Source organism: Lates calcarifer, linkage group LG5 (assembly GCF_001640805.2).
Source record: "Lates calcarifer isolate ASB-BC8 linkage group LG5, TLL_Latcal_v3, whole genome shotgun sequence".
In the NCBI taxonomy this organism is placed as follows: Eukaryota; Metazoa; Chordata; class Actinopteri; family Centropomidae; genus Lates; species Lates calcarifer.
In genome coordinates, this window is record NC_066837.1 from 9,675,188 (window position 1) to 9,699,983 (window position 24,796).

Sequence of the window (24,796 nt, forward strand, 5' to 3'; positions counted from 1 at the left end):
TGAGGACCACTTAGTGAGTTACAGACCCCATGGAGTGGGGGCATTTTGGGAAATTGAGGACATTTTGGCCAGTCCTCACAAGTCTCAAGGGGCTGTTTGAGGGTTAAGACTTGGTTTTAGGGTTCAGGTTAGAGTTAGGTTTAGGTTAGGGTTAGGCATTTAATTGTGGTGGTTGAGGTCGGGGTAAGGGGCTAGGGAATTAATTATTTCAATGAGTGTTCTCACAAAGATACAAGCACAAGTGTGTGTGTTTGTGCAGATACAAATAGCTGTAGTATACTGGGCTCTTTAGCGCTTATGACTGCCTCATTTCTCCTTGGGTTCTCAACCCATAAGGGACTGACACAGAAGGTGGACAGAAGAGAAACAGAGACCACAGAAGGTGCACAATCTAATTTGGCACAAGGCAGAGAGGCGTTTGTGTTTTCACATGTCCTCCTGACAGGCAGTTTGATGCCTGTCGCTGCATGTATAGCATTACTACCTGTTAATGCAAAGCTGGATTTGAAAAAACAGATAAAGGCTACTAAAGGTTGTTGGAAGAAGTACAAACCGACATTTATCACGCTTTGATGCATTTAAAGGATTTTACTTTGTATCGTAATCAAAATCGTTGAAATAAAGGTTAGAATAATTAAAGCCTTTCAACCAGTTGTAGTGTAGGTAATAGACAGCGGCAACTAAAATCCACTCCACTGCTACCTACAGTGTGCTACTGCTGACCCTCAGTTTCTTGCTAGTAATTTCTGCATATGTTTGTGGGAGAAATTTCACTTTTTATCACTGCACAGTACAATCAGACAAAAGTGCAATGTCAATGTCTCTATCGTAAGACGAGGGTTTTGAGACTGAATAACTTAATTTGACAGTCACACACACTACCATCACGTCATACTATTGTATATACGTCACACACAATTTGTATATTTTACATACTGTATGAAAAGACTTCAGTAATGGTGGTGGTGTCGGCTCATAGAACATCTAGTGTGGTGTTAACATTAAAACATCCAAAAAGCCGTTTCAACACTTTATTACTTCTGCAATTTAATCAGGGATGGATGGATGATTACTTTCTATACACGATTAAGAAAATATTAAAAATTAGAACAGCTGCAGTAAATACAGGAGTAAATTAGTAAAGCATATCAAATCAACATTATTTTCACTCATTTCAATTTATGCATCCATTATCCTGACATTTAGTACATCTTCAGGGCCTACTAAACATCAAATATTATATAGATATATAAATAAATCTCATGTAAATGCAGTGCAACAATCCATTAGACACAAGGCATGAAATATTAACCACATCAGCTGACGTCATAAAATTGCTTATTTTAACTTACATACAGGTTTCTTTGTTCGGCATTCAATCAAGGTTTAGAGGCAAAAGTCTTAAAGGAGGGGTTGTATAAAGCCTCGTCAAAGCTACATATTAAAACATGATCATCGCCGTGTGCAGTGTAGAAATGGGACTTGAGAGAAGAGGAAAGGGTCACAATATATAGCAGCCACCATAGCGCAAGCACAATTGTGACAGTCTTTTGAACTAGCGTAGGTAGAAGCACTGTATTGATGAAAATCTACAAGGCCAGTGAGCACTGATCAACTAAAAGCAAAGAAGATATGCCTAGACACACATTTGAATGCCTCAAGATAAGAAATCAGTTTGAAATATAGGGTACATGTTAAATCTTTCTTTGTAGGAAGGAGATGGGCTTCCCCTGACATGACACAGTCTATCTGTAATAGAGGCTCCTGTGTCTGATAGCAGCTACTGTATGTCCTAATGATATTCAGCACAGAACATAATGTAGCGCTCTGACCCAGTTGTTTAGTTGCAAGAGGATTTGTAGCATAACTCTTATCCAATAATCTTCCACACGCTACGTTCATATTAACATACAATCAGACTATCTGATGGGATTATCAACCGCACAACCAGATTACATGCCTCTGAGCAGATTACCAACACTTTTACTGTGAACCAATCACATCCGCGCACTTGTGAGTTTGTGTGAGCTCATGGGTGTGTGGCTGTGTGTTGTGTGTCTTTGGTGTAAAATACAATCTTCATATTTAGGGCCTTTGTGAGCGGTCAGTGGCCTGTGGAAAGCTTGGTCGGGGATCAGCGGTTTGAGGGTGTGTACGTGTTGAAGGGTGTTGGTGTTATTACATGGCCTACTGCACATGTGACAGAGAAACAGACACAAAGCGTGTACACCATGGGTCACGGCCAAGGGGACAGAACAGAGGTTGTATGATTTTAAGATGTGTATAGGGGACTGTGTGTTAGTGTTCAATGTCAAAATTATTCCTTTCTCTGTAGTTTCTTTTTGGGGAGGTGAGGGGCAGGTGACTCCATTCATGCACAGGAACTAATAGGAAAGAGGTGGAAATGGACGGTTTCAGGAGCTGCAGAAAAAGTGTGTTTGTTTGTGCGTTTTATTGTGGAAATGAGGCATGGCATTGTGTCGCTGTGTTTTCAGACTTTTTCTATGCAGTCTTTGATTCCTGCGGGCACTGTGATCTAAAGTAGGCCACAAAAACACACAGAAACACATTCACACCACAAATTTCTGTCTTCCTCCGCCTTTTGTTTTTCCTTCTGTCCCTCACTAGGCTACCAGATCTCCTACTGCCTCGACAGCAGGGACCCTCTGCGCTGGACCACGGTGGAAGTGGGCTCCAACGCTCGCCAGTTCACTGTCACAGGACTTTCCCCTGAGCAGACCTACGTGTTCCGACTCACTGCTCGCACTGCCGTGGGCTGGGGCGAAGAACAGGAAGCCCTGGTTGTTACCACTGAGCGAAGAGGTAAAGGACACACACACACACTTTAGCAGTACTCATGATCTCATTTGCAGTCCTATCTGTCTGATTCTAACCTCTCCTACTTAGTAGGAACCCAACCTTGAACACTCAACCTTGCGCTAAAACATGAGGAGCTGAATGTATTTCAAACTTAAATAGCGTTATTGCAGTGTGACAGAAAACACTGCTGTTAAAAATAAAGATGACTGCATTGAACCAGACCTGCAGGAGCTGTTTTTTAATGCCAAATGCTCTGAGTTGTCAGAGCAGAAAGAAGGGATGACCCGCGAAAACCAGATTCTAAATTTGAACTGGTTCTAAATTATTAAGAACCTGGAGCAGTTTTAAGGTCGGTTCTTTTATCAGTTCTCGAAGAAACCAGAGAGGGGAAATTAGCAGAGGAGAGAAGCCAAGGTGGAAAGAATGACACCGGGTTAAATCGTGCTAAGTTACATACTTACTGGAGTTGACGACATCTCTGCTTGTTACTGGAAGCGCTGGAAAAATCTGCACCAGCAAAACCCTAATTTGGGCAACAACAAGCATACATTTCTCCCATTCACGGTATCCAGTATATTTTACCATAGCATGCTTGTTTTAAGCATTTCCAGGGCCAACCCCTTCTTTTACCAGCTTTACCTGTACCACATCAGCACTTAGAAGAAGGATGATGGAGAATAGGACACATGAATGAATAGGACACATGAAACTTCACTCAGTGTTTTAATTTCAGGAGTGTAAATGATTTTTATTAAAGATTAAAATGATTGGGCTTTTCTAAACATCACTTACATTCTAATCCTGTACATTAATGTAAAAGAACCAAGAAGAGCATCAACACAGTATTGGAGCGATAAGAGGAGAGTATTGATAAGAGTAGTAGTCTCGATAAAATCCTTATGATACCCAACAGCAGCAACAGGTCTCATTAATAACGTTCATAATTACAGCTGAGCTATCTCCATGACGACTGAGCAAACTCTCACTGCTGAGAAAGACTATAAGATGTGGCTTCGTCGGTGTTGGGTGTTCTTATAGGTGCAGCAGAGCACACTCTTGAACACAGCCAGCTGCACCCAGCAGTGAGGGTGAGCAGGAGTCAGAGGCCAGAGAGGGCAGATGAAGCTGAACACTGCTCTTCAGTTTGGTCTCAAGTTCCAGTACTCTGTGTTCTTGCTCGCTGGCGTTGCAGAGTCATCACGAATGCCGTTAGTTGCATCTGTGCTTTTCTCTTTATGCTGAGTCAAAATGTCTGCTGTAAAAAAGGCCTAGAGGGACAAATCTTTCGCTGTGTTTGTAACAAACAGTATCTGGTTGATGGTGTGATTGTGTTGCTTGTAGTTTGGGAATGAGGGGGGAAAAAAAGTTTACACTAAGCTGTTTAAGTCAGTAAGCTGTATAGATGTCAAATGTGTGCTGTATGTGTGTGTTTTCAGAGAGGCAAGGTACATTAAAGCTTTTTTTTATTTTTAGGAACATCCATCCCTCTCTCTTTAAACTGGGAGAGGCAGGCACAGTAGCAGTATGCTTTAATTCGGAAATAGTATTAAATCACACTCTAACAGAACCAGTCTAACAAGTGTCTGTTTTGTTTCTATAAAAAAAAAGTACTTCTCTATGTTGCTGGATAATTCAACGAGGATAATGGGGTGTAAGCTTGGAGGCTTTGAGTAATGACGAGTAAAAATTGCTTTTTTCATGCAGCCCTCCATACACTTATCATGCTTATCATGCTTCTCGTGCAATGTAATAACCTGTAATGAAATTCACATCCAATTATAATGATGCATAAGGAAATAAAAGGTGTTAAATAAACCAGATTAGACATGAAATTCTATAAATGAGCCAATTTTAAGCAGCAGTGACTTGATTAATGTTATTAATTTTACCTGTGCTTTTCAAAATGTTTGCCATTAGAAAAGTCCATTATAGGAGGCAGCCACAATTATTTTAGGTATATTTTGTCCTCACTTTTCATATTAACTTTCAAAAAGATTGGCAAATTGGTCAAAGACTATATTTTGTCACCCATTATGTTATTTCTTACAGTAAGGCCATTGTAGGGAGGAGTTTAGAAAGGTCAGGTGAAGATTTAGCATTTTAAAATTTTATGATCCCCTCTCAGAGGTGTAATGAGCTGTGGTCTGTGTGAAGTCCATGCAGAGATAAAATTAGAGAAAGAAAAGCGAGCGGGAGCTTCAGACGTGGAGCCGTGGACACATCATCTCTGCTTCAACAACAAGTAGTTAATGGTTGGACATGCAGAATCCATTGTTACTAGGCAATGGACATTGACACAGGATAAAAAAAAGTATGACCTTTTGTGTGGTACATTATACAGAACAAGATGAAATGACATTTAGAAATTCCAGTGGATGAAGAGCTGCTTGGCAGTGAATGCAGGTATTGAAATCACCAGGTATTTGTTCCTCCTGTAGGGGCATAATGATAGTCAGGAGTTTCAAAAACTACCTGAGGTGGTGAACTTAAAAGTGAGGACAGCTCAGCCATTTATGACATTCAGTCTGTTTATACCATCTACTCTTAACAGGCCAAAATTAATTAATTGACCATGAAACCTCAAGGATTATCAGCCTTTCTTACCAACTGTCTTGCAACACTGGCCACTTTCTCAAAGCATCGCGCTCTGTTGTGTGGGTGGATGAAAAATGTACAGTTAGTGGGTTGTAGGTGTTTCTTGACAAAGGAGAGAGAACAGTTCAGAAAGCAAAGTCTGAAAGCCATAAATCTTAGATTCTAAACCAAAGCAATTAGTATTGATCAATAATTAGATATTTCTATCAGCACTCTGCAACTATGGTAATTTTGTCTTTTAGGGCAGCAAAAATGTTGCTCATTTCCCTTTAACATTTCAGCTAATCATAGGGTATAAACTGTGACAATAACATGAATTTTAAAAGAAAAACACTGAGTGTGTCGGCCCATGCCTATGGCAAGATGTAGGAGTGAGTGGTCACTGTAACTCTCCTAAGACCGTTTTGTCTCTAAACACCTGAAACAAAAGGAAGTGTTTCCTCCAAGACAGTCAGTAGTGGCCAGAGAGGCACCCAGCACAGCTTTTTATAGTGTAAAGAGGTAAAGTGAGTTCTTTTTCCTCCAATTTTGAAACAAATGAAAAGTTGAGTTTTTATCCTCCTCAGATTCAAAGGTTGTGATGCTTTTATCTAATCTTGTCTAGACTTCTGCACCTCTCGCACTTCCTGCCTCAATCAATTGTTCACATCTTCAGGTTATGCAACAGCCAACTGAAACACAATGTAAATTCACACGTAATTCCAAAGGTTACAAGTAACGCCACTGGTGGTGAGATTTTACTGATCATGATCGGCATTATCAGTAAATTCTGACTTGATCTTAGTATTTCACAGGCTATTCTGCCATAGATATAGGCCACTGGTTGTATTTACATGTGGACTCGGTAACACAGGTGCTATTTTGGGTTACACTACGTGAATAATTTTTGACTGAATGATGACAAGTGACAGTTTCATACTGGATATACTGACAGAGGATACAATATTATGTTAATGGAGAGACCATCAGGAATCAAACTGTAAGGGTGGATGTTTCATGACACAACTGACACTTTGTGAATGTGTTTTTTTTTTTTTTTTTTTAAACAAATAGAACAGAGGATGCATACAAATATACAAGTATGGATGGGCTTTAGGCCAATGGTACATAATGTTTACTTAAAATATTTTTGTGACTGTTTTCCAGGATAATAAGAGAGTATCTCAGGGTTACTGAAGTTTTAATGCTTTACACGTTGTAAAGCTTCATAAATGTGTATCAACTTCTGTCAACAATGTCTGCATCACATTCAGCTTTTTTTCCTCTTAAACATTAATAAAACAGGAGGTTCACACCCTTTATGCTTATTAGGATGTAATAAAGCAGGATCGATGTAATAAACATAAAGCTGACCACACAGTTTAACTGTATTAGCTGAAGCTACAAGCCATAAAAGTCAATACCACAGATCCATCATACATAAACAGCCCCAACTATTACAGCTACAGACTGAGTGAGTGTTCTCATCAGTGTTGTTTTTGCAGCGTTTTTTACTGAAAAAGCTTGAACACCTCTTGGTCCGCAACCCACCCATCACCAAACTGTAGACAGACTAAGTTAGCCACTACCACTATCCTCCATTGTTTGTCCTCTGTGAGCCTGAGAAGCCTGAATGTTGCCATTGTAGACTCAGGACTAAAGATGATTATATTTTCATTCTTAGATGCTCCTTCCAGACAACGTTGGTGGCAAGTTTGGTATCATCTTTTAAATCAGTTCTTAAAAACTGGTTGTTTGGGCCTCTGTGGGCAGTGGAAACAATTGTAAACAACAGATATGTTATCACCTTTAAAAGTTGATATGGCGGGCGTGTTCGCAAACAGTTGTCTGTTTACATGCTCAGCAGATACGGAGGAACATCAATATTTATTTGGAGTCGTGTGTCTGGCCTCCTGATGAATGTAAATCCAATATTTTCTCTCCTTTTTGCTCTTTTTTGCTCTGATCTGGATGTTTAGCGTGTTAATGCTCCAGTGTGTTCACCAGCAAGTGGATAACTTTGTCTACAGTTTGTTGATGGGTGGATAGTGTACAGTAGGGTTTTAGAGCTTTTTCTATGAAAACTGCTGCCAGCTGCGTCCTAAAAACATGCTGATGAGAGTCACAAAACTGAGCCAAAACAGTAAAGCTGCAGGCTGTAAATGTTCTGTTGAGCTGCAAGCAACACATTTCACATTATAGGTAATCTTTTGAGCCAGTGTTAATTTATAAATATTGATTATAGCCACTTTTGAAATTCATCACACACATATATATACAAACATTTAGTAGACACACTGTAGGTCATAGTGATATTATATTCTGTGAGAGGTGTAATATTACCGGTTTATAAAGAGACATGGAGATTGGAAGGCGTAAGTGCCAGGTGGTGCTGAGGTTTGACCCCACCTGAACTAAGAAGAGCTATCCCACCAAAGTGAAATATCACTTTAATAATCACTTCAAAAGTTGCAGTAGTTCTGGTGTCTCAGTAGGCTAACGCATGAATAACTTTCAGTTTGAACGTAGCTTGCAGCCTTTGATTTATGTCATCCCTGATCTCTTTCTCCAATTTTCTCTGTCAGCCAGCACCGTGTATGTCTAGTAAAGCATTGAAATGCTACAAAAGTCCCTATATTAGATTGTGACAGTGAGGCGAGTTTTCATGAAAACCTGGAATCATGATGTCAGCTATCCTATTCGGAGCCATCAGCTTGTGTATTGCTTTTTAATTGGATCAGATATCATAACATCTGCAGCATCATTATCAGGATTTCTTTAGAATAGAATTCAGTGGTTCCACTCCAGTAACATAATGGCCTCTTCTCACTGTGAGATAGACAGAATAGCCTAATAGAGATTTTTCTCTGATGATGGTGAAGAGACCAACTTAATCCTTGGAAGAAGAAAATTGGTTTTTTGAGTGTGTGTGTGGGTGTGTATGTGAGTGTGTGAGACTACATGAACGTGCATGCATGTATTATAGAGAAAACTGCAATTCCCTCCAGAGAGATTTGTCTATGCTGATGTTTGTCTCTAAGAGGGTGGTAACTGATAAGGTAATGGACAACTTATTGTGGCATATTTAGCAGAATTCATTCCCTGCACCCTATCTCTCCACCCCAGTCTTCTTTTCTTCTATACTCTACCACACTCCTCTCCTCTCCTCTCCTCTCCCTTGTATAGCTGTAAGCAGTCGTGTAAGTGCTGAAAGGGCAGCACTTGTTCTGACAATTATGAGTTCATTATCAGAACATGATCTTTACTGTGGAAAGGAACAAGAGGAGAACAAACAGGGAGACTCAGATGGTATCAGGAAAACAAAAGTGAGAGAGAATAGTCAAATCTTGAAGGGACTGAAGAATAAGGGCGTGAGGGAGGAAGGGAGACAAACAGATTTGACTTAAATTACTTGTGATAAGGATGAATGAAGGGAAGGCAAGCCTGTGTGAGAACGTCAGTGTGCGGCTGTGCTTGTGTGTATGGTCAAAAACATAAGTGCAGATTAATTAAACTTCAGAGAGAATCGATAACGCTTTTATTTCTAGACTTAATCAATAACCTGGTGCCCCTGAAATTAAACAGTTATGCCCCCCCCCCAGCTGTGTTTCTTTGTTTGTGTTTGTGCATGCACACGTGTGTGTACACACGTCCACTAATCACACAGCTACTGCCAACACAGTTGTACAAAGACACTGACTCCCAGAGCCATCTTTCATCTTCTAATTGAAGTTAAGACACAGACAAATACACACACTTGCACACAAACACACACACACCAGCAATCTGCTGAGAAATTGTTTCTTTGATGCCGCAGTGGTTAGATGTCTTGTTTCATTTAAACATACAATATGTTCTGCAGTCACAATGATGCATATGTGATGTAAATGCAGGTAGCCCATGTTCTGTGTTACAAGCTATTTAGAGCATATGGTCCATGATAGTCTCCATTTTTCCAGGTGACAATTAATTTCAATATTTATAGCTACAGATTGGAAGGAAATTAAAGGAAAAAACTGAATTAATGAGTGGAGAAACACATTAGAATACAGATGTTTCTACACAGGGCACTCACACATACATTTTACATGTATTTAACTAACTGGGTTACAGTTGACTTTCTGCAGTAAGCTGATTTCTTAAATGTTGGTTTCTGTAATTTATGTAGAAGATCTGCTAAACCAGAACCAAACCAGAAAGACTTTCTTGGTCATGTGTATGTGTCTCCACATCTCTAATTAGCTTTTTACATGCATGCATGTGTATGACAAATACTTCAGGCAGAGAAAGTATCTCTGTGACAGCAGAACAGATGAAAGGAAAGATCATTACACATAGCGATGCCTCCTTTATCCATAATAATTCCATCCAAACTCTGACTAAAATTGAAACTAACTCAAAGTACTCTCTAGAAGTCTAAATGTGTCAGTTTCCATTGTTAAAACATCTGACTGTTTGTAATATTTAGACACTTTCATGTTATGAGGAGAATCTGTGCTGTTTCTAGCCCGTCCTCTCACTGAGGCCTCCCAACACACCTGTTCGTGTAAAACATCACTATGACAGTGAAAATTATAGCACTGATGCTGTTCTGAAGGCTTGTAATGGCCCAGCACCTCACTAAAACACTTTATTTGGTTTTCCTTTAATTTGTCAGTGAAGAAAGGTCAAACCATCTGCACACTTATCTCCATCACAAACACCCACATTTACAATGGAGATAAATCTGTGGATGTTTTGACCTTTTTTCGTTGTTTTTTGCATCCAGCACCTTCTTGACTTGTGGTGATGTTCGATAAGTCTGTCCTTTTGTTCGTCACGTACTAAATGGAGTCTTTGTCTCTTAAAAATAATCAAGATAAAATTGCTCTAGAATGTTTAATTTGTTGTTGACTAGTTTTCTCTCATTCTTCCCCTTCAATCCCCCTGTCCCTGTCCCTGTCCTTAACTCATCACTTCTTCTACCTTTTGTTTCCCCCTTCCATCTCCTCCCACTCTACTCTTTTTGTCTTCCCTCTTTTCTCCCCATCCTCAACACATCCACAGAGCGTCCCCAGCCACCCAGGAAGTTGGCTGTTCCTCAGGATGGGGTCGAAGCTCGCCGCGTCCGCCTCCACTGGGTGACCGGTGGCTCAGGCTCCTCTCCTCTGAGATACTTCACTCTGCAGGTCAAACAGCTGCCCAGTGGGGACTGGAGCACGCACACCGCTGACATCCCACACAACGTGACCGTCTGGACCATTGACAGGTACACACGTGTGCACATACGTACAGTCACACATTTAAGCACACGTTGCCACTTGATATGGCGACAGTGTAGAGATTTTTTAAAGCCAAACTCCTCCCCAAAACAGTGATTGTCAAATAACAGCTTAACAATTGTAACCATGTGTAGTAACTGTAACCTCAGTCTCACAGTTCAGTATCATATATATATATATATATGTTGTGCAAGTGGATATTTAAGACCCTTCCAAAATACTTTCCTCACTCTGCCTTCAAAAGATTCTTGTTTCAAAATGAGTCAGCTTGAAACATGTGCTGTGTGAGAGCAGAAAGCTTGACAGGCATAGCAACAGTTCCTAAGAAGTGGGAATGGGTCTCACCTAACAGTCATTTAGGCCATGTCAAGCATCCTTGGAGAAAACAGTAAGCATTAACAGCAGTAACATGGAAATTTTGTTTAGTGTGACATGTTGGACTTGAATTAGTTAAAGCAATCTGTAAAAATCTTGTAATCTGGATGCATCCTTGGGGAGAACAGTGGACAGAGTGAGGGGGGAGTCATGCTGCGAACTCTCAATGCAAAGAACAGAGAATTAGAGCACAGACAGAAAAGTTTTATTTATTTAGCACAGGAAGTAAAGAAGGGTTTGTGGAGCAAAAAAACATAGACCACAAAAAACCACCAGGGAGAGTAATCATAATCATTTCAGAAACGTGGAGGATCTCAGTCACCTAATCACATAGGCACAGCAGGAACTGCTCTCTGTTCTTTTTCTCTTAATACTTTCCTCACTCTGCCTTCATGCTCTCACATTTGTGTCTGCCATTCATCAATTCTTTCTCTCTGCAACCATTTTTTTACCTTTTCATCAGTCATCCCTCTTGTTGTCACCACCTCTTTCCCTCCCTCCATCTATCCATCAACAGCTAATGCTTTCAGAAACCATCAGGCATGTGTTTTTTCCAACATACGTCCTCAAGCATCACCCCTCTCTCATCCTGCAGAAGAGGGCACCATTGCTGTTGAATGTCTTCCTTTTCCAGTCGTCTCTCTTTATCCCTCCATTCCTCTCTTCCCCCGGTGAGGCTGTCATTATGGCAGCAGGTGATAGTGGTCAGACTGGATGGCTACTCCAGCTTCCCCCGCAGCCTGAGTAGCAGGACTGTCTGTGATGGGGCTTATTTGTGTTTAGTGTGTGTCTTCTGCTTCGTGACTGTTTGTGCGCTCTCCCTTGCAAGCTATCACAGGGCTATTTGAGATGCTGAGGACTGTTCTCTCAGCGTGTCTGCATCAGCCCGTTTCATACCTGCCTCAGGGAGCATCTATCAGCCATGATGGCGGTGCTGCTGCTGTTGTTTTGATGCAGTTTTTTTGAGCCCATTCTATCATTGAATGCTCTCATTACAGCGCCGGATAGAGGGATTAGCTTACATCTCCGTATGCTCACACTCATGCTTACTTGTTATCTATCCTTAATTGTTGTTTTCCAGCGAGACATCTTTGGAACCAAAACATCGAAGTCCCCAGGCTAATGCGCAGATACACACATAAAGTCCACACACACAGACTTTCAAACACTGTCCTTAACATCCTCCCAGTGCTGTTGGTACCCCACCCTCTTTGAGCTTGGTGCCTTTGATGTTCTATTCCTATGATACCCACAACCCCATAGGGCCTTTTCTTGTCCCTTATTGGGCCCAGCTCATTATTATACAAGAAGACATTTGAGCAGCTCTCCTGTCGCCTGCTGGATTTCTAACTGGCCTTCTGTAGTCTCCTAGGTGCTCTGTAAATAAAGTCTGGAGAAGGACCTTGCAGATAGATGTGTGAGGAGGAATGAAATGGCTCCTTGTTACAAATTATTAAATTGCTCCTGTTAAGTCATTTTAATAATATGGTAGATCAATGAAAAATTAGGAAAAATTACTGTTTTGCAGCCAAAAGTCCTTTTTAAATTTTAATCAATTTCACAGAGTGTATGGGAGAGGGTACATTTAAACTATTAGCATGCTGTACGGCGCTGTGCAGCAGACTTGTTCGCTAGTCCCTAACAATGGGTGCGTGTTCATTGTGCTGATTGTAAGTGGCTCTAGAGTAGGTTGTTTTTGAAATGACTGATGTAAACTGTTATTCTGGGCTTATTAATGCTTTCACCTTGCACAGAGGAGAAATGCAGATAAGATGTTGTGGTAGTATGGCAGTAAAAAATACTTTGGCAGGGGAGACAATTAGGAAAGGTGTAAGATTATTATTATTCAAGACTTTGTCTGATCTTCAAAGGCCACTGAAAGAGCAAAACATGCCTGTAAGAAGGGGAGAAGGTGGTTTTGGGAGGAAGTAATTTCCAAAGAGTTAAAGGTACGCAGTGGATCTGTACATATATATATATGTATATATTTGAATATATGTGTATGTGTGTGTGTGTGTGTGTGTGTGTGTGTATATATATATAGAGAGAGAGAGAGAGAAAGAGAGAGAGATTATTTTTATTTTATTTTATTTTTTTTTACTTGTGGTGCTGTAGAGTAATGTTTTGATGAGCAGAATTTTGTAAACATGCACCTTTTTGTGTGTTTTTCTGGTAGCATAAAAGGAGAAGACCACAAGCTGATGTTAATAATGCAGAGTCAAAACATTCAAGGAATGGTTTTACAAAGGCTTTGAAAGCAAGGAATTGCATTCAGCATGTTTGTATTGTCCTGCAGATACTCATAATGCTCTTTGACTTCTCAAAATTCTTTGAATGGAAAACAAAAATCTGCTTTAGCTCAACTATGTCTAACACCTTTCACACTGTTCATTCAAAGTGCTTTACAGGTGACTGACCTGCTAATAATAAGACTAAGTCTAAATAGCAACTGTTAAACAATATGAGATCAAAGCACAGGCTTGTATCGAAGAGTGGGCATTGAGGGGCAATTTTCACCCATGGCCCATATCTAAAATAACAAAAATATGGGAATTGGATTAACAACTGGTGCATCCAGTGCAATGTGTGTACATTAATTGTGAATGCTGAGAAAGGAGATGCCTCACCAAGACACTTTAGCTTCAGCTGTAGTAGTGTTAGAAAAGTGTTTTGCTCAAATCATGAGTGTAACTGTACTGCTGTGGTTTTATTGACTAAATGCAATATCCTCATCGGTTCGTCTAGCAATAAAATCTCAACAAAACAATATTGTGAATCTTGCATGAGGGTCCAGCAGACTTTCCAAAATGTGGCTGAACTGCAAATATATGTTCTCTTCAAAAACTGCCCCTCCTATTTACATATATGTTTATTTGTTCTGTACACATGTCTGTGTCTATAGGTTGAAGCCCTTCACATCATACAAGTTTCGAATGCTGGCCACCAACGATATAGGAGACAGCCTCCTCAGCAAAGAGACGGACGCTATTACAACTCTGCAGGATGGTGAGAGACTGGTGGAGCAGGGGAGGAAAGAAACAGGAAGACAAGGAAATATGTGGATTTTTAAAACATAACAGAGAAAATCTGTGAGGGGATGAACACAAGCAAGACTATCTCTTTGTGTGTTATTCTTTCTCACGCTGTTTCCTCTGTGTTTTCTTTCCAGTGCCTGATGAGCCTCCAGTGATCCTCGCAGTGAAACCCACAACCACTACCTCAGTCCTGGTGCAGTGGAAGGTATTTTCAGACTTGTAACACAACAACAATCCCTGAAATTCATATACAGCATATACACACAGGCCTACACAACGAAACTCTTGAGTGCAGGTTAATCACTTACTTGGAGAATGAGACCCCTGCAGACTTGTCTGCTGTGTGTATGTCTGTGGATGCAATTATCATTATTACTAAAGTAGGAAAGGTCAGAGGGCAGCACAGACAGATTGGAGAGATGGAGGGAAAGATGGATGGGCAGACGGAGGGACAGACAGCCCTGGGTAAGGGAGAAAAATGTTCAAAGTCCTAATGAGGATATATCAGCAGGGGAGATGTTAGAGGGTGAGAGAGGCAAACATCGGCGATGTCCAACAGAGGAAAAATAGAGGTGGTTTAGAGCTATAGTGATATGTGAATAGACAGTAAATACAGGCTGGCAACTTCACTTGCTTGTCATTCTTTGTCCTCTGTTTGGAAATGTCTTCTCTTGCTTCTTGTAGCTTTGTGTCAGAGCAGAAGGAGGCAGTGGAAAAACAAAGTCACCAGCAATTTCATCATCCTTTTACAAGAGTGCCAAACCCACTGAAGCATCACTTTGTGTCTGTGCGGGTTACAGCCAGACCAATCCACCAGCCCTTTAAAATGGACTCTGCTGATAAAATACTGCTCTGCCAGCCAGCCAGTGCCTTGTCAGTCACCAAGAAAATGAAAATTAGCATACTGCAGGATTCTCAGAAGTTTCTATTTGAGATACGGATCACTGATACTTCACTTCACATGTGCATGTGTGTCCTTGTTTTAGCATGTTTCCAGCATCCCAGTGACGACAGTATTAACGGGGTGTTGACTGGATACCGGCTGTACTACAGAGAGCTCCCAGTAAACACCTCCACTTTCGCTGAAGCAGAAGTCCGGACAACAAAAAACACCACCACAAGTGCCCTCATTACAAGTGAGTAGTGCTGATACTGATGCTACACCTGTCAAACTTTCTGTTCTTGCTAGCAGATTTTTATGAACTGTAACTCTTCAGCTGGCTTTTAATTTGTTTCCAAGTGACTCATTTTATAAGAAGTTAAATATGCACTTGTTGGCTGCATAAAGTGCATGATATTGAAACTGAAACAAAAAGCTTGTAACTGATACGTGATCCCAGGCAAACAGTCAGCATCATCACTACTCGATGATCCATTTATATGTCTTGGGAATAAAGAAACATCAGTGTTCTTGTATTCCAATATAGAGATGGTGAGTCTTTGTATTATTAATATTAACATTAATATTAATATGTTTTTTCGTTAAAGTATAACCCTGTTTAGTTGCTTTGCTTACATACCTGTGACCCCTCTAAATTTCGTAGCTGAAGTTACTTTACAAGGCATGCTAACTCTGCAGATTATATTAGTTTATTAGTGTTTAATCCATTCTTTACTCTAATAAAAGGCCTCCAAAGTCTTTAAATCCTGTCTATGGCTCAAGCTATAGCCCCATGCACACCGTTTCAAGAAGCAGAGGAATCTAAATCTTGACAAGTCTGTTGTGCCTAGTTACAGTTGCTAAGCTATGACTGTTCAAGTAGACAAGTATGTTGTCAGACAGTCGCACAAGAATAAATGACAGTGTTTGTATTATGTGAGGTCACAAAATAAGCAATAAAAGAGAGGATCAGACATGAAGAAAGTTCCCTTTGTAACAATTTGACAATGTTTGTAGAAGGTTTATAACCTGAGTCGTGCTTGAGTGTCTATAAAAAAGATTATATTATATATCATTTTTCTTGCAGCAGTACAAGCAGTTTTCATGTAACCCATTTTGCAGTGTTTTGGAAAAGATTATAATTCAAAGGTGTTAAACGTTAAAGCATAAAGAACTGAGGGTAAAAAAATGTTCTCAGATGTTCTCCACATCAGAGTAGGGATGAACTGTGTGGCTATAATGACAGACTGAGAAAATGGCCCTCACTGGACAGTTGTTTTCTTATGAGACCCGTATTGCACAATAACACTGCAATAATAAAATATTATGCACTGTGCAGCCTGAAGTGCTTTATAGTCGATTGAGTATCTGTTCCATAGTTTGGCAGATGGACAATTCTGTGTCCATCCAGTGTCCGCTGAGTCTGAAACATAAAGGGCTTTAATACAGTCATTTTGCCGAATGGCATTATAATCGCTCAGTTTATTGTTAGACTTGAAATGTTTATTGATTTACTTTCCCTCCATCTTTCTCTTGCTCTTCCAAAGCCAAGAGCACCTTCAAGACAGTCAGCAGTGCCTCGCTAACAGAGTTTGAGTTGACACGTAAGTAATTTAAGATGGAACTGGGAAGTAAGTTCTTTCTGTTTTTAGATTAAGTTTTAGTGTCAGTCACAACCATGACAAGTGTCTGGCGTGTTTGAAAAGTTTTTTAAAGTAAGCTCTTATTTCTCTACAGAGCTGAAGAAATTCAAACGTTACCAGATTGTTATGACAAGCTACAACATCATCGGAGAGAGCCCACCCTCCACCCCGGTCGAGGTGTTTGTTGGAGAGGCAGGTAAATGAAAACAGCGGGAAGCTGTTAGATTTGTCATAGTCGGAACGTGTGATCTGTGCATCTTGTCTATGAACATTCACACTTGTAGAACATAATGCCAGAGAAGCACTTCAGTGGTTGAGTGTTGTTTTTCAAGCTTGTTGTTAGAAAGCAGCATTTTAGGTACATAAAGTATTTCATGTGGATTATAATTTTAAGCATGAAATCACATTTTTGACTGTAGTTTTTTCCAACTCAAGGTCCACTTGCCAGTTATTTCCAGGGCTTTCAACCACATCACATGGTCCTCAGCAGCAGATTTTTTTGTTTGTTTGCTGGAGATAGATCTGTTGACGAGCAACGCCCAGTCGCTGTTATGATTTCATTCATAGTGCTCGATCTGATTTGAAAGAATGTATGACATGGTTGAAATCTCTAGAAGAAACGAGTAAGCAAACCATGAGTTGGGATTGTTTTGTCAAAAAAAAAAAAGTCTAGTCTAGTCTGATTTCTGCCATTCATGCCCTGTCTGGTGCTCTTGTCATTCTCTTCTCTTTCTCACTTTGTCGTGTCCACACCTCTCAGTGCCCCTTGAGTGATATTGCCTTTGAGAGGCTTAAGTGGTGCTCTCTGTTTGGGAGTGTGTGTGTGTGTGTGTGTGTGTGTGTGTGTGTGTGTGTGTGTGTGTGTGTGTGTGTGCGCGCGCACATCTGAATGTCGTCCACAGCTGTACAAGGTCATCTATTTTGTAATGATGGCACAACCCCTGTTTAACTTTCACCAGAGACAAACCATGGATCCATTAGACAGACAGGAGAGCAAATATTTCACACACACATACACACTACTACTACAAGACACAAACCACAATTGCACAAACAAGAGTGCAAGTGAACACATTTGACATTATGATAGCAACACCCACACATTTTAGCAATTTCGCTTACAATCTCACACTCCCTCCATCACACTAATGCATTGATATTCAAGCGGTGTGTATATGTGCATATGTGTGTGTGCGTGTCTGTAGAGCTTAGTAGGTTATATCACATGCACTGGAGTGAGAGGTGAGGATAAGCAGTGGGAGGGGGAGGCAGAAAAGGCTAGAGGGTGATGATGAAATGGGGTGATATGGCCTTTTCTCTAGCCTCAGGTGCACACCGATGTGTGTTCATGCATATGTGTGGTACAGTGGAGTAACAAGGTACTGCCTTAGGCCCATTCTAATTGGAAGAGGAGAACATACCGTATTTTGCCTATTTTCCACTCTAACACCCAGCTGCACACACACACACACACACACACACACACACAGCAGTTACTGTCTAAAGAAACATCTCTTTTGCCACAGCTCCATCGGTGGCCCCTCAGTCTATCAGAGTGTCAGCCGTGTCCCCCTCCATCCTGGAAGTGACCTGGGACACACCCCCTCTCGAGACCCAGAATGGACTCATCCAAGGATACAAGGTGACACACACACACAAACATGTATACACACAAAAAAATTCCTCATGTTAGGTACATACAACACAGAAAAATACACACACACACACACACACACACACACACAAGTGAGTGCTCACAGTATGAGGCTGTTTACTGGAAGGAAAGCACACAGCACTGTTTCTATCTGTATTTAAAATGTCTCCCCTCTTGTCTTGGAGGGGTTTTGCTCTGCTGCACCTTCAAGTGTCCTATGGAGACGAGAGAAACAGAGAGAATTAAGTTAGAGGAAGAATCTGAATATCCTTTAATGGTTTCAATATCACTCCTCTGCCTGTCTCTCCCTCTCTGCTCCCCTGTCCCACCCCCTCGCTCTTAGTACTTCAAACACAAGGTTATCTGTCCTGCTTTAGACACATTGATTTCTGCGGGAGTGGAGGGGGGAATGGAGAAGAAAGAAGGGAATGTAATATTTGCAGAGTGAAGGAATGAGACCAGCAAGCGATCCCTGTAGAATCCTGATTAGAGACGAGGATCGAGGGAATACGTTTAAACTACGAGAGATGGATGGACATGGGGAGGGGAGTGTGAGGCAGAGGGAGTTAAGGAGATTAAGACGAGAGAAATAGAGCAAAGAAGGAATGTTTTATGAATTTATAGGTTCTGACTTCTGTTAACACCCCTATTTTGTTAGATGAGCAGCATAGATGGCAGGTAGGACTGAAGGTAAACTTCACAGCAGAGTATTTTTCAACAGTTGCAGTTTACTGAAATGCCCTAGAGGGCTTGTTAAACACAGTGAACATGATGGGTGAGGGGTAACAGGTAATACCAAATTACGCAGGTCCTGTCAAGAGGAATCTCTTGAACACACTTGACGTAAAAGGTTGCACGTTATGAAATGTTAATCTGAACCTTCAGTACAAATCAGTCATTCGTAGTTTTGATTGAAGCTCTCCCCAAATTCACACTGAAATAGAAGTGCAGTAGACACTAACAAAAACCTAACCAAGACTAGGCAAAAACCTAGTATATGGCTGAACCATGTATGGGCATGCAAAATTATGAAATGCCTACCGCACCACGGAGTGTCTCTGCTGCCGGGCTGCTGACAGCGTTGTGAGCCACTGTTAACACTGGCAGTTTCCACTTAGCGGTGTGTGTTCCCCCTGCAAGTTGCACTCCCTGATGACATATTAGAAACCATTTGGGCCAATTCATTTCAACAGAGTGACAGCCAATGGGAAAAGTCCAACAGCCGGCCAACCAGCGGTATAACTTCATCACGCAGCCAACTCTATCAGTCAGTCAGTCAGTCACAGACATTCACATTTTAAGGGCTGGCCACACTATTGCAGTCCAGCAGACAGAGAAAAATAAAAGGTTTCCTCCTATAGAAACAGCCAGCTGCTGTTTTTCATCATGACCTAAGATCCTAAATCAAAAAAAACAAAAGAGATGGTTGGAAAATCCATTTAATGTTGATCTGATCAAATTGTATCAAAATCATGTTTATTCATGACAACTTAAAATTGTTTTTTAGACTAATCCTGAGGGTCTCACTCTGACCAGAATAGATCTGTTAAACAACAGCAGAGTGGATTACAAAATCACCTGGACTTTTAACTAAACCAGTAAAGTATCACAACAGATATTTCCTGTTTTCTAAAATGAAATATTTTTAAATGGAAATATTTCTTTTATGCAGATGGTAATACATTTCGTTATTGAATTGAGCAAATGGATGAGTTTTTTCTGTATCTCATTATTGTAAGAGCTTGCAGAAGGACAGAGATGGTTTAATGCTGCCCTCAAGTGCTACTCATGAGCTGCTACTTCCACGTTTGGAGGTTGCAAATATAGCTTATGATGCTTTGTGGTGCTTTCTGTTAGGAAAAATAGCAAAAAAGCAGCTCTCGGCTGTTTTTTTTTATCTTTATAAACCAAACTGCACAGAGACAGTTTATGTCCCAAAAAAGATTAACACAAACAAAACATAATACTGACTACTATTTACTTGAATTACCAAATAATCATTTGTTGCCACAGACCTGAATAATAAAACCATTTTTAACACCCTCACTAAGTAATGGGTATCATTAAAGATCTCAGTGCATTTACAGTCTTGTTGGTACAAAATGAATTATTATTTATTATAATATTTCAGCATATGGTAACAGCAAGAAACACATTACATTGCTGCGTGTTGTTGTTGGCTGGCATGACACTTGTGCTAAATACATGAAAATCAATCATATCATATCAATCGTCATGGCTGGTTTCTCACGTTGTATCCATCTTGTTGGTCCACAGATCAACGACACACCAAAAACTGCCAGTAAACCAAATGTCCAGTCTGTCTGTGCTTATAAAGGCTACGGTTTCATGATCTGATTACAGTTTTAATGAGCTGACAAGCCATGTGATTAGTACCCAGGTGGCTGATTGTCGTTGAACGCTTGTCAAGGAAAACGTCCATGTGCTGCACTTCCTCTGGTTTTTAAGTATACGTGTTTTTCCATGACTTTAAATTAAACATTTAAATGAAATCTAAATTAACCACCATGAGTAGACGTCCTGGAACGGCTGCTGCGGCTGTTTTCTCCCCTTAAGGCCTTATGATGAGGGGTGTATACAAGATACTTTTTCTGATTCATTTCTAATGCATGAGGCTCAACCACTTCTGTAACCTTGCCATTAGTGTGTATCAGATATTGCTGCAGAGTATGTGTGGGGAAAGTTAAGGCAGTTCTCATGTCACACCGGCCTTTGGTGTTTTAAACATTAATAGATGAAAATATTTTGTCTACATTCAGTTTGAATTAAACAAAATGTGGTGATTTGTAAAAGGTCAGGTTTGAAGCAAGTGGCTCTAAGTGTAAGAAATGTTAATGTGTCTATGCACCTGTCCAGTCCCATTATGAGCAGGAGGCAAGCTGTTTTAATGCATTGAACAGATTTTGTTACTAGATATGCATTTATATAGGCTGTTTACTGGCAGTAAGATATCAAGTATATTGCTCATCTGTTTTGTCTCGTTATATACAGCCTGTTTCATTAAAAGTATGTGACCCAGACTCCAATGTAAAAGTCACACATTCAGGATTTATAAAATATTTTGTTTCTCAAAGTCAAATAAGTAACACAGTTCTCAAATAACCACAGATATGTGACATTTAACCAAGAGCGATTATGTTTTATATTGAAAAAAAGCTAATTTTGGCTTCATTAAATTGTGACATTCACAAGTCTTAATATCAATATATTGATCTCATGATGCTGGGTATAATAATCAGGTGGCTTTTGTTCTATTTAAGCTTTCAGGGATTGACCAAAGTAGCCTGTGTGTCTTCATTACTGGCCAGTGTCATGAAAGTTAAAGGTCATGTCCATGATTATTCTGTGAGTGGCATTTAGTTCAGGCCCACTGTACGGTTTGTTAAAACGCTACACACCGTGATTCTGTTCCACGTGTGTAATTGTCGATCACTTGAACTGTTTCAATTGAGCAAATCTCATGTTGTATGATTAAAGGGTTAAATACTGTGCACTGATAATGTAGGACTTTAGACATTAAATTTACATTTAGACTAAAGCTGATGTAAGGCATCCATGTTTGTATGGTTTTTAAGGCACTTCTGTATTATTAGACACTAGGTCAGATATCAACATCAGTTTCACATCAGTCATTATGACGATTTGGATGTTGTTGACATTAATGCTCTTTACAAGTTGGAAACTGGTAATTACAACAGCTCTCATATGACAATGAGTGCAACATTGTGCTTGTAAGTTTCATTTAATCATTGTTACTGAACATAGTCCAAGGTTTATAATAAGGAGAGAAAGAGCGCTTGTCTGTGGTCCTAATCTATGTTAAGATTTTATTTAGCAGAAAATGGACAAAAAGGTCAATATCTTACGTCAGAAATTATACCTACTTCACCCTTCTGTTAAACTGTCAACACCTAAACAAATCTCTCTATAACCAACTTTTAAAACAGAGCATGAGTACTTGTATTTTATAGGGATCGATAAGGGGATCTCAGGAGCAAAGGACAGACAGTAAATAATACGTATGGTTGGCAGAAATGAGGAGAGAGAGGAGAAAACAGGAGCAGGAGAAGAACAGAGCCCTGTGTCATTGACAGTGTTTATTTCCCATGTTGTAGATCCACTACTGGGAGAGGGACAAGCAGAACCAGAGTGAGAAGGTGAAGGTGATTTTTGTCCCAGACACCCGTGTGCATCTCACCAATCTGACCAGCTACACGCCTTACCTGGTCACGCTGACAGCCTTCAACACGGCAGGAGACGGACCGCCCAGTGACCCCCGTGGGGCTCGGACCCTGCAGTCAGGTAGGGAGTGACGACAGTTCTTTTCCATTAAAACTAAACAAACAAGCATCATGTTATAGTTTTTTATGTCCCGTATTCATCTTTTTATTTCATTTGTCATTCTCCGTGTGTCTGCAGCTCCCAGCCAGCCCAGCTACCTGTCCTTCTCAGAGGTGACAGGAGGAAGTGTCAACGTGTCCTGGGGAACTCCGCTCACTCCTAATGGACAGCTAGAGGGCTACAGGGTCGTCTACCAGCCCACAGCTCCCGTACAAGGTGCGCACACACATATACACACACGCTCACAGAACTTCGTGTTGAGGAGGAGACTTGACATTTCTTTTGAATTGTCTGTGTGAGAGCAGGAGTGAGTAAAGTTGTGACGGTGGACGTGAAGGGCAGCTGGCAGCGATGGCTGAAGGTTCGGGACCTGGTCAAAGGAGCGACGTACGCGTTCAGTGTTCAGGCTCTCACGGTCAGCTATGGACCACCCATACAGGCAAACATCACTGCTCAGCCTATGCAAGGTAGGACATGGCTGTAATTTAACGTGTGTGTAAGTGTACCGTGTGCTATTTGATCATTTCATTTGTTCTTTGCGTCGACTATATTTTTACATTGTCGTATTTACATCCATAAAGTAACAAACTAACTGGCAGTTATCGCAAAGGTTAGTATTGTCAGAACTGTGTCTTCCTAAGCAAAAAAAAAAAAAAAAACGTGTGTGACATTACAGGCACCCCTGGGTCTCCTATGGAAATGTCCATCACCAAGACGTCCTCTGCCCTCAATATCCACTGGACAGAGGGAGATACCGGTGCAGCACCTGTGACCGGATACGTCATTGAGGCTCGTCCCTCAGGTAAGCTGGAGCACAAATGCTACCAATGGGTCAGTTTTTAGCCGCCTGACACGCACCTTTTCATCATGTACAGTCATTCTTTTCTTTAATCAAGAGGGAGGTTAAGTACCACCCTTCACTAAACTTTCGCAGCTTTCTCCAGATTCATTAAGACCCGCTGTGCAAATCAAGTCAGCAGCAATTTTCTAATAAAGATACGGCAAGAGAATGTCTGTGGGAGCACTCTGCAGAGGAGATTGTAGAGTGTGGTGTAATTCTACTACTGATTATAATAGTAATACCCCTTATATTAATAGTAATAACAGTGATTTTCATCATTGCCACATTATCACAATCATCATTTTAAATATAATTTTATGTGATTTATAGTTTTCTTGAATAATATCATGACATTTGAAAGGGACAAATTCTTAAACAGATCATCGCCTCTCTAAAAGCCTGTTCTCTCTCTCTGTCTCCCTCTCTCTGCCTCTGTCTCTCCCCCTCTCCCTCTGCAGATGAGGGGGTGTGGGATTCCTTCATCAGACCCCTCCCTCCCACCAGCAGGTCTGTTTCAGTGCCACTGGAGCGCCTGAGGTCCGGGATCAGCTACGAGTTCAGAGTCATCGCTGTTAATCGCTATGGTTACGGACAGCCGAGCACACCCTCTGCTTCTCTTGCTGGTAAACACACACACACACACACGCACACACTGCAGAAGCTCAGGTTAATGAACAAATCCAGGGTGCTCCAACTTGTTTGATTGAATTGTTCGACTGAATTTCTATTCTTCTGGATACTCTGTAGGAAGTGACTGGTGGTTGTGTGCCTTTGGGTGTGTTGCCATCTAGAGGCAGAGTCACATAACTACAATTTATTAAATCTAATTTGTGAAAAGTTTATTTATTTATTAGTATTAGAAATCATCTTACATGATGGAAAATTACCTGCACAAGTTTTTATGACAGTTGGACATTTCAGTGTCTCAGGTGGAGAGTCAGTCCTCAAGAGGTATCATTTACGGACTGTGAGGAATATTTCTGGTTCTGTGGGATAACCTACAGCATCAAGATAGGATCAAAACAAAAGAATAATTGGCATCTCCCTGATGTGTGTCCCTCTCTCTGCCTGCAGCGCTGTCGGAGCGGCCGTTCTATGAGGAGTGGTGGTTCCTGCTGGTCATGGCTCTGGTGGGACTCATCCTCATCCTGGTCTTGGTCTTCACACTGCTGCTGCATGGACACAGCACCAAGTACAAAGCCTGTGGCACAGGTCTGTAGCAGTGTTGTTCGTGCTGGATATCAGCACTGATCTCCTGATTCTGTTTCGGGTCACAGAGTCCAGAATTCAATTCATCTGGACTCATTTCGACATTTGATTGAATTTCTTCCACATTCCAGCAAGTGAGCAA

General features: G+C 40.8%; 1 protein-coding gene across 2 annotated transcripts in view; it reads left to right on the forward strand.

The window, feature by feature from the left end:
• The window catches only part of sdk1b (sidekick cell adhesion molecule 1b), a 218,953-nt gene that overhangs the window by 187,912 nt on the left and 6,245 nt on the right, over positions 1 to 24,796 (forward strand). For both annotated transcript variants that reach the window (XM_018684437.2, XM_018684438.2), the window contains 14 exons: positions 2,629 to 2,823; positions 10,441 to 10,642; positions 13,933 to 14,036; positions 14,200 to 14,270; positions 15,063 to 15,201; positions 16,493 to 16,549; positions 16,683 to 16,784; positions 18,115 to 18,230; positions 22,379 to 22,565; positions 22,683 to 22,820; positions 22,910 to 23,071; positions 23,281 to 23,406; positions 23,904 to 24,068; positions 24,520 to 24,657. In XM_018684437.2, the coding sequence (XP_018539953.1) occupies positions 2,629 to 2,823; positions 10,441 to 10,642; positions 13,933 to 14,036; positions 14,200 to 14,270; positions 15,063 to 15,201; positions 16,493 to 16,549; positions 16,683 to 16,784; positions 18,115 to 18,230; positions 22,379 to 22,565; positions 22,683 to 22,820; positions 22,910 to 23,071; positions 23,281 to 23,406; positions 23,904 to 24,068; positions 24,520 to 24,657 (1,902 nt within the window). The remainder of the gene's footprint in view (positions 1 to 2,628; positions 2,824 to 10,440; positions 10,643 to 13,932; positions 14,037 to 14,199; positions 14,271 to 15,062; positions 15,202 to 16,492; positions 16,550 to 16,682; positions 16,785 to 18,114; positions 18,231 to 22,378; positions 22,566 to 22,682; positions 22,821 to 22,909; positions 23,072 to 23,280; positions 23,407 to 23,903; positions 24,069 to 24,519; positions 24,658 to 24,796) is intronic.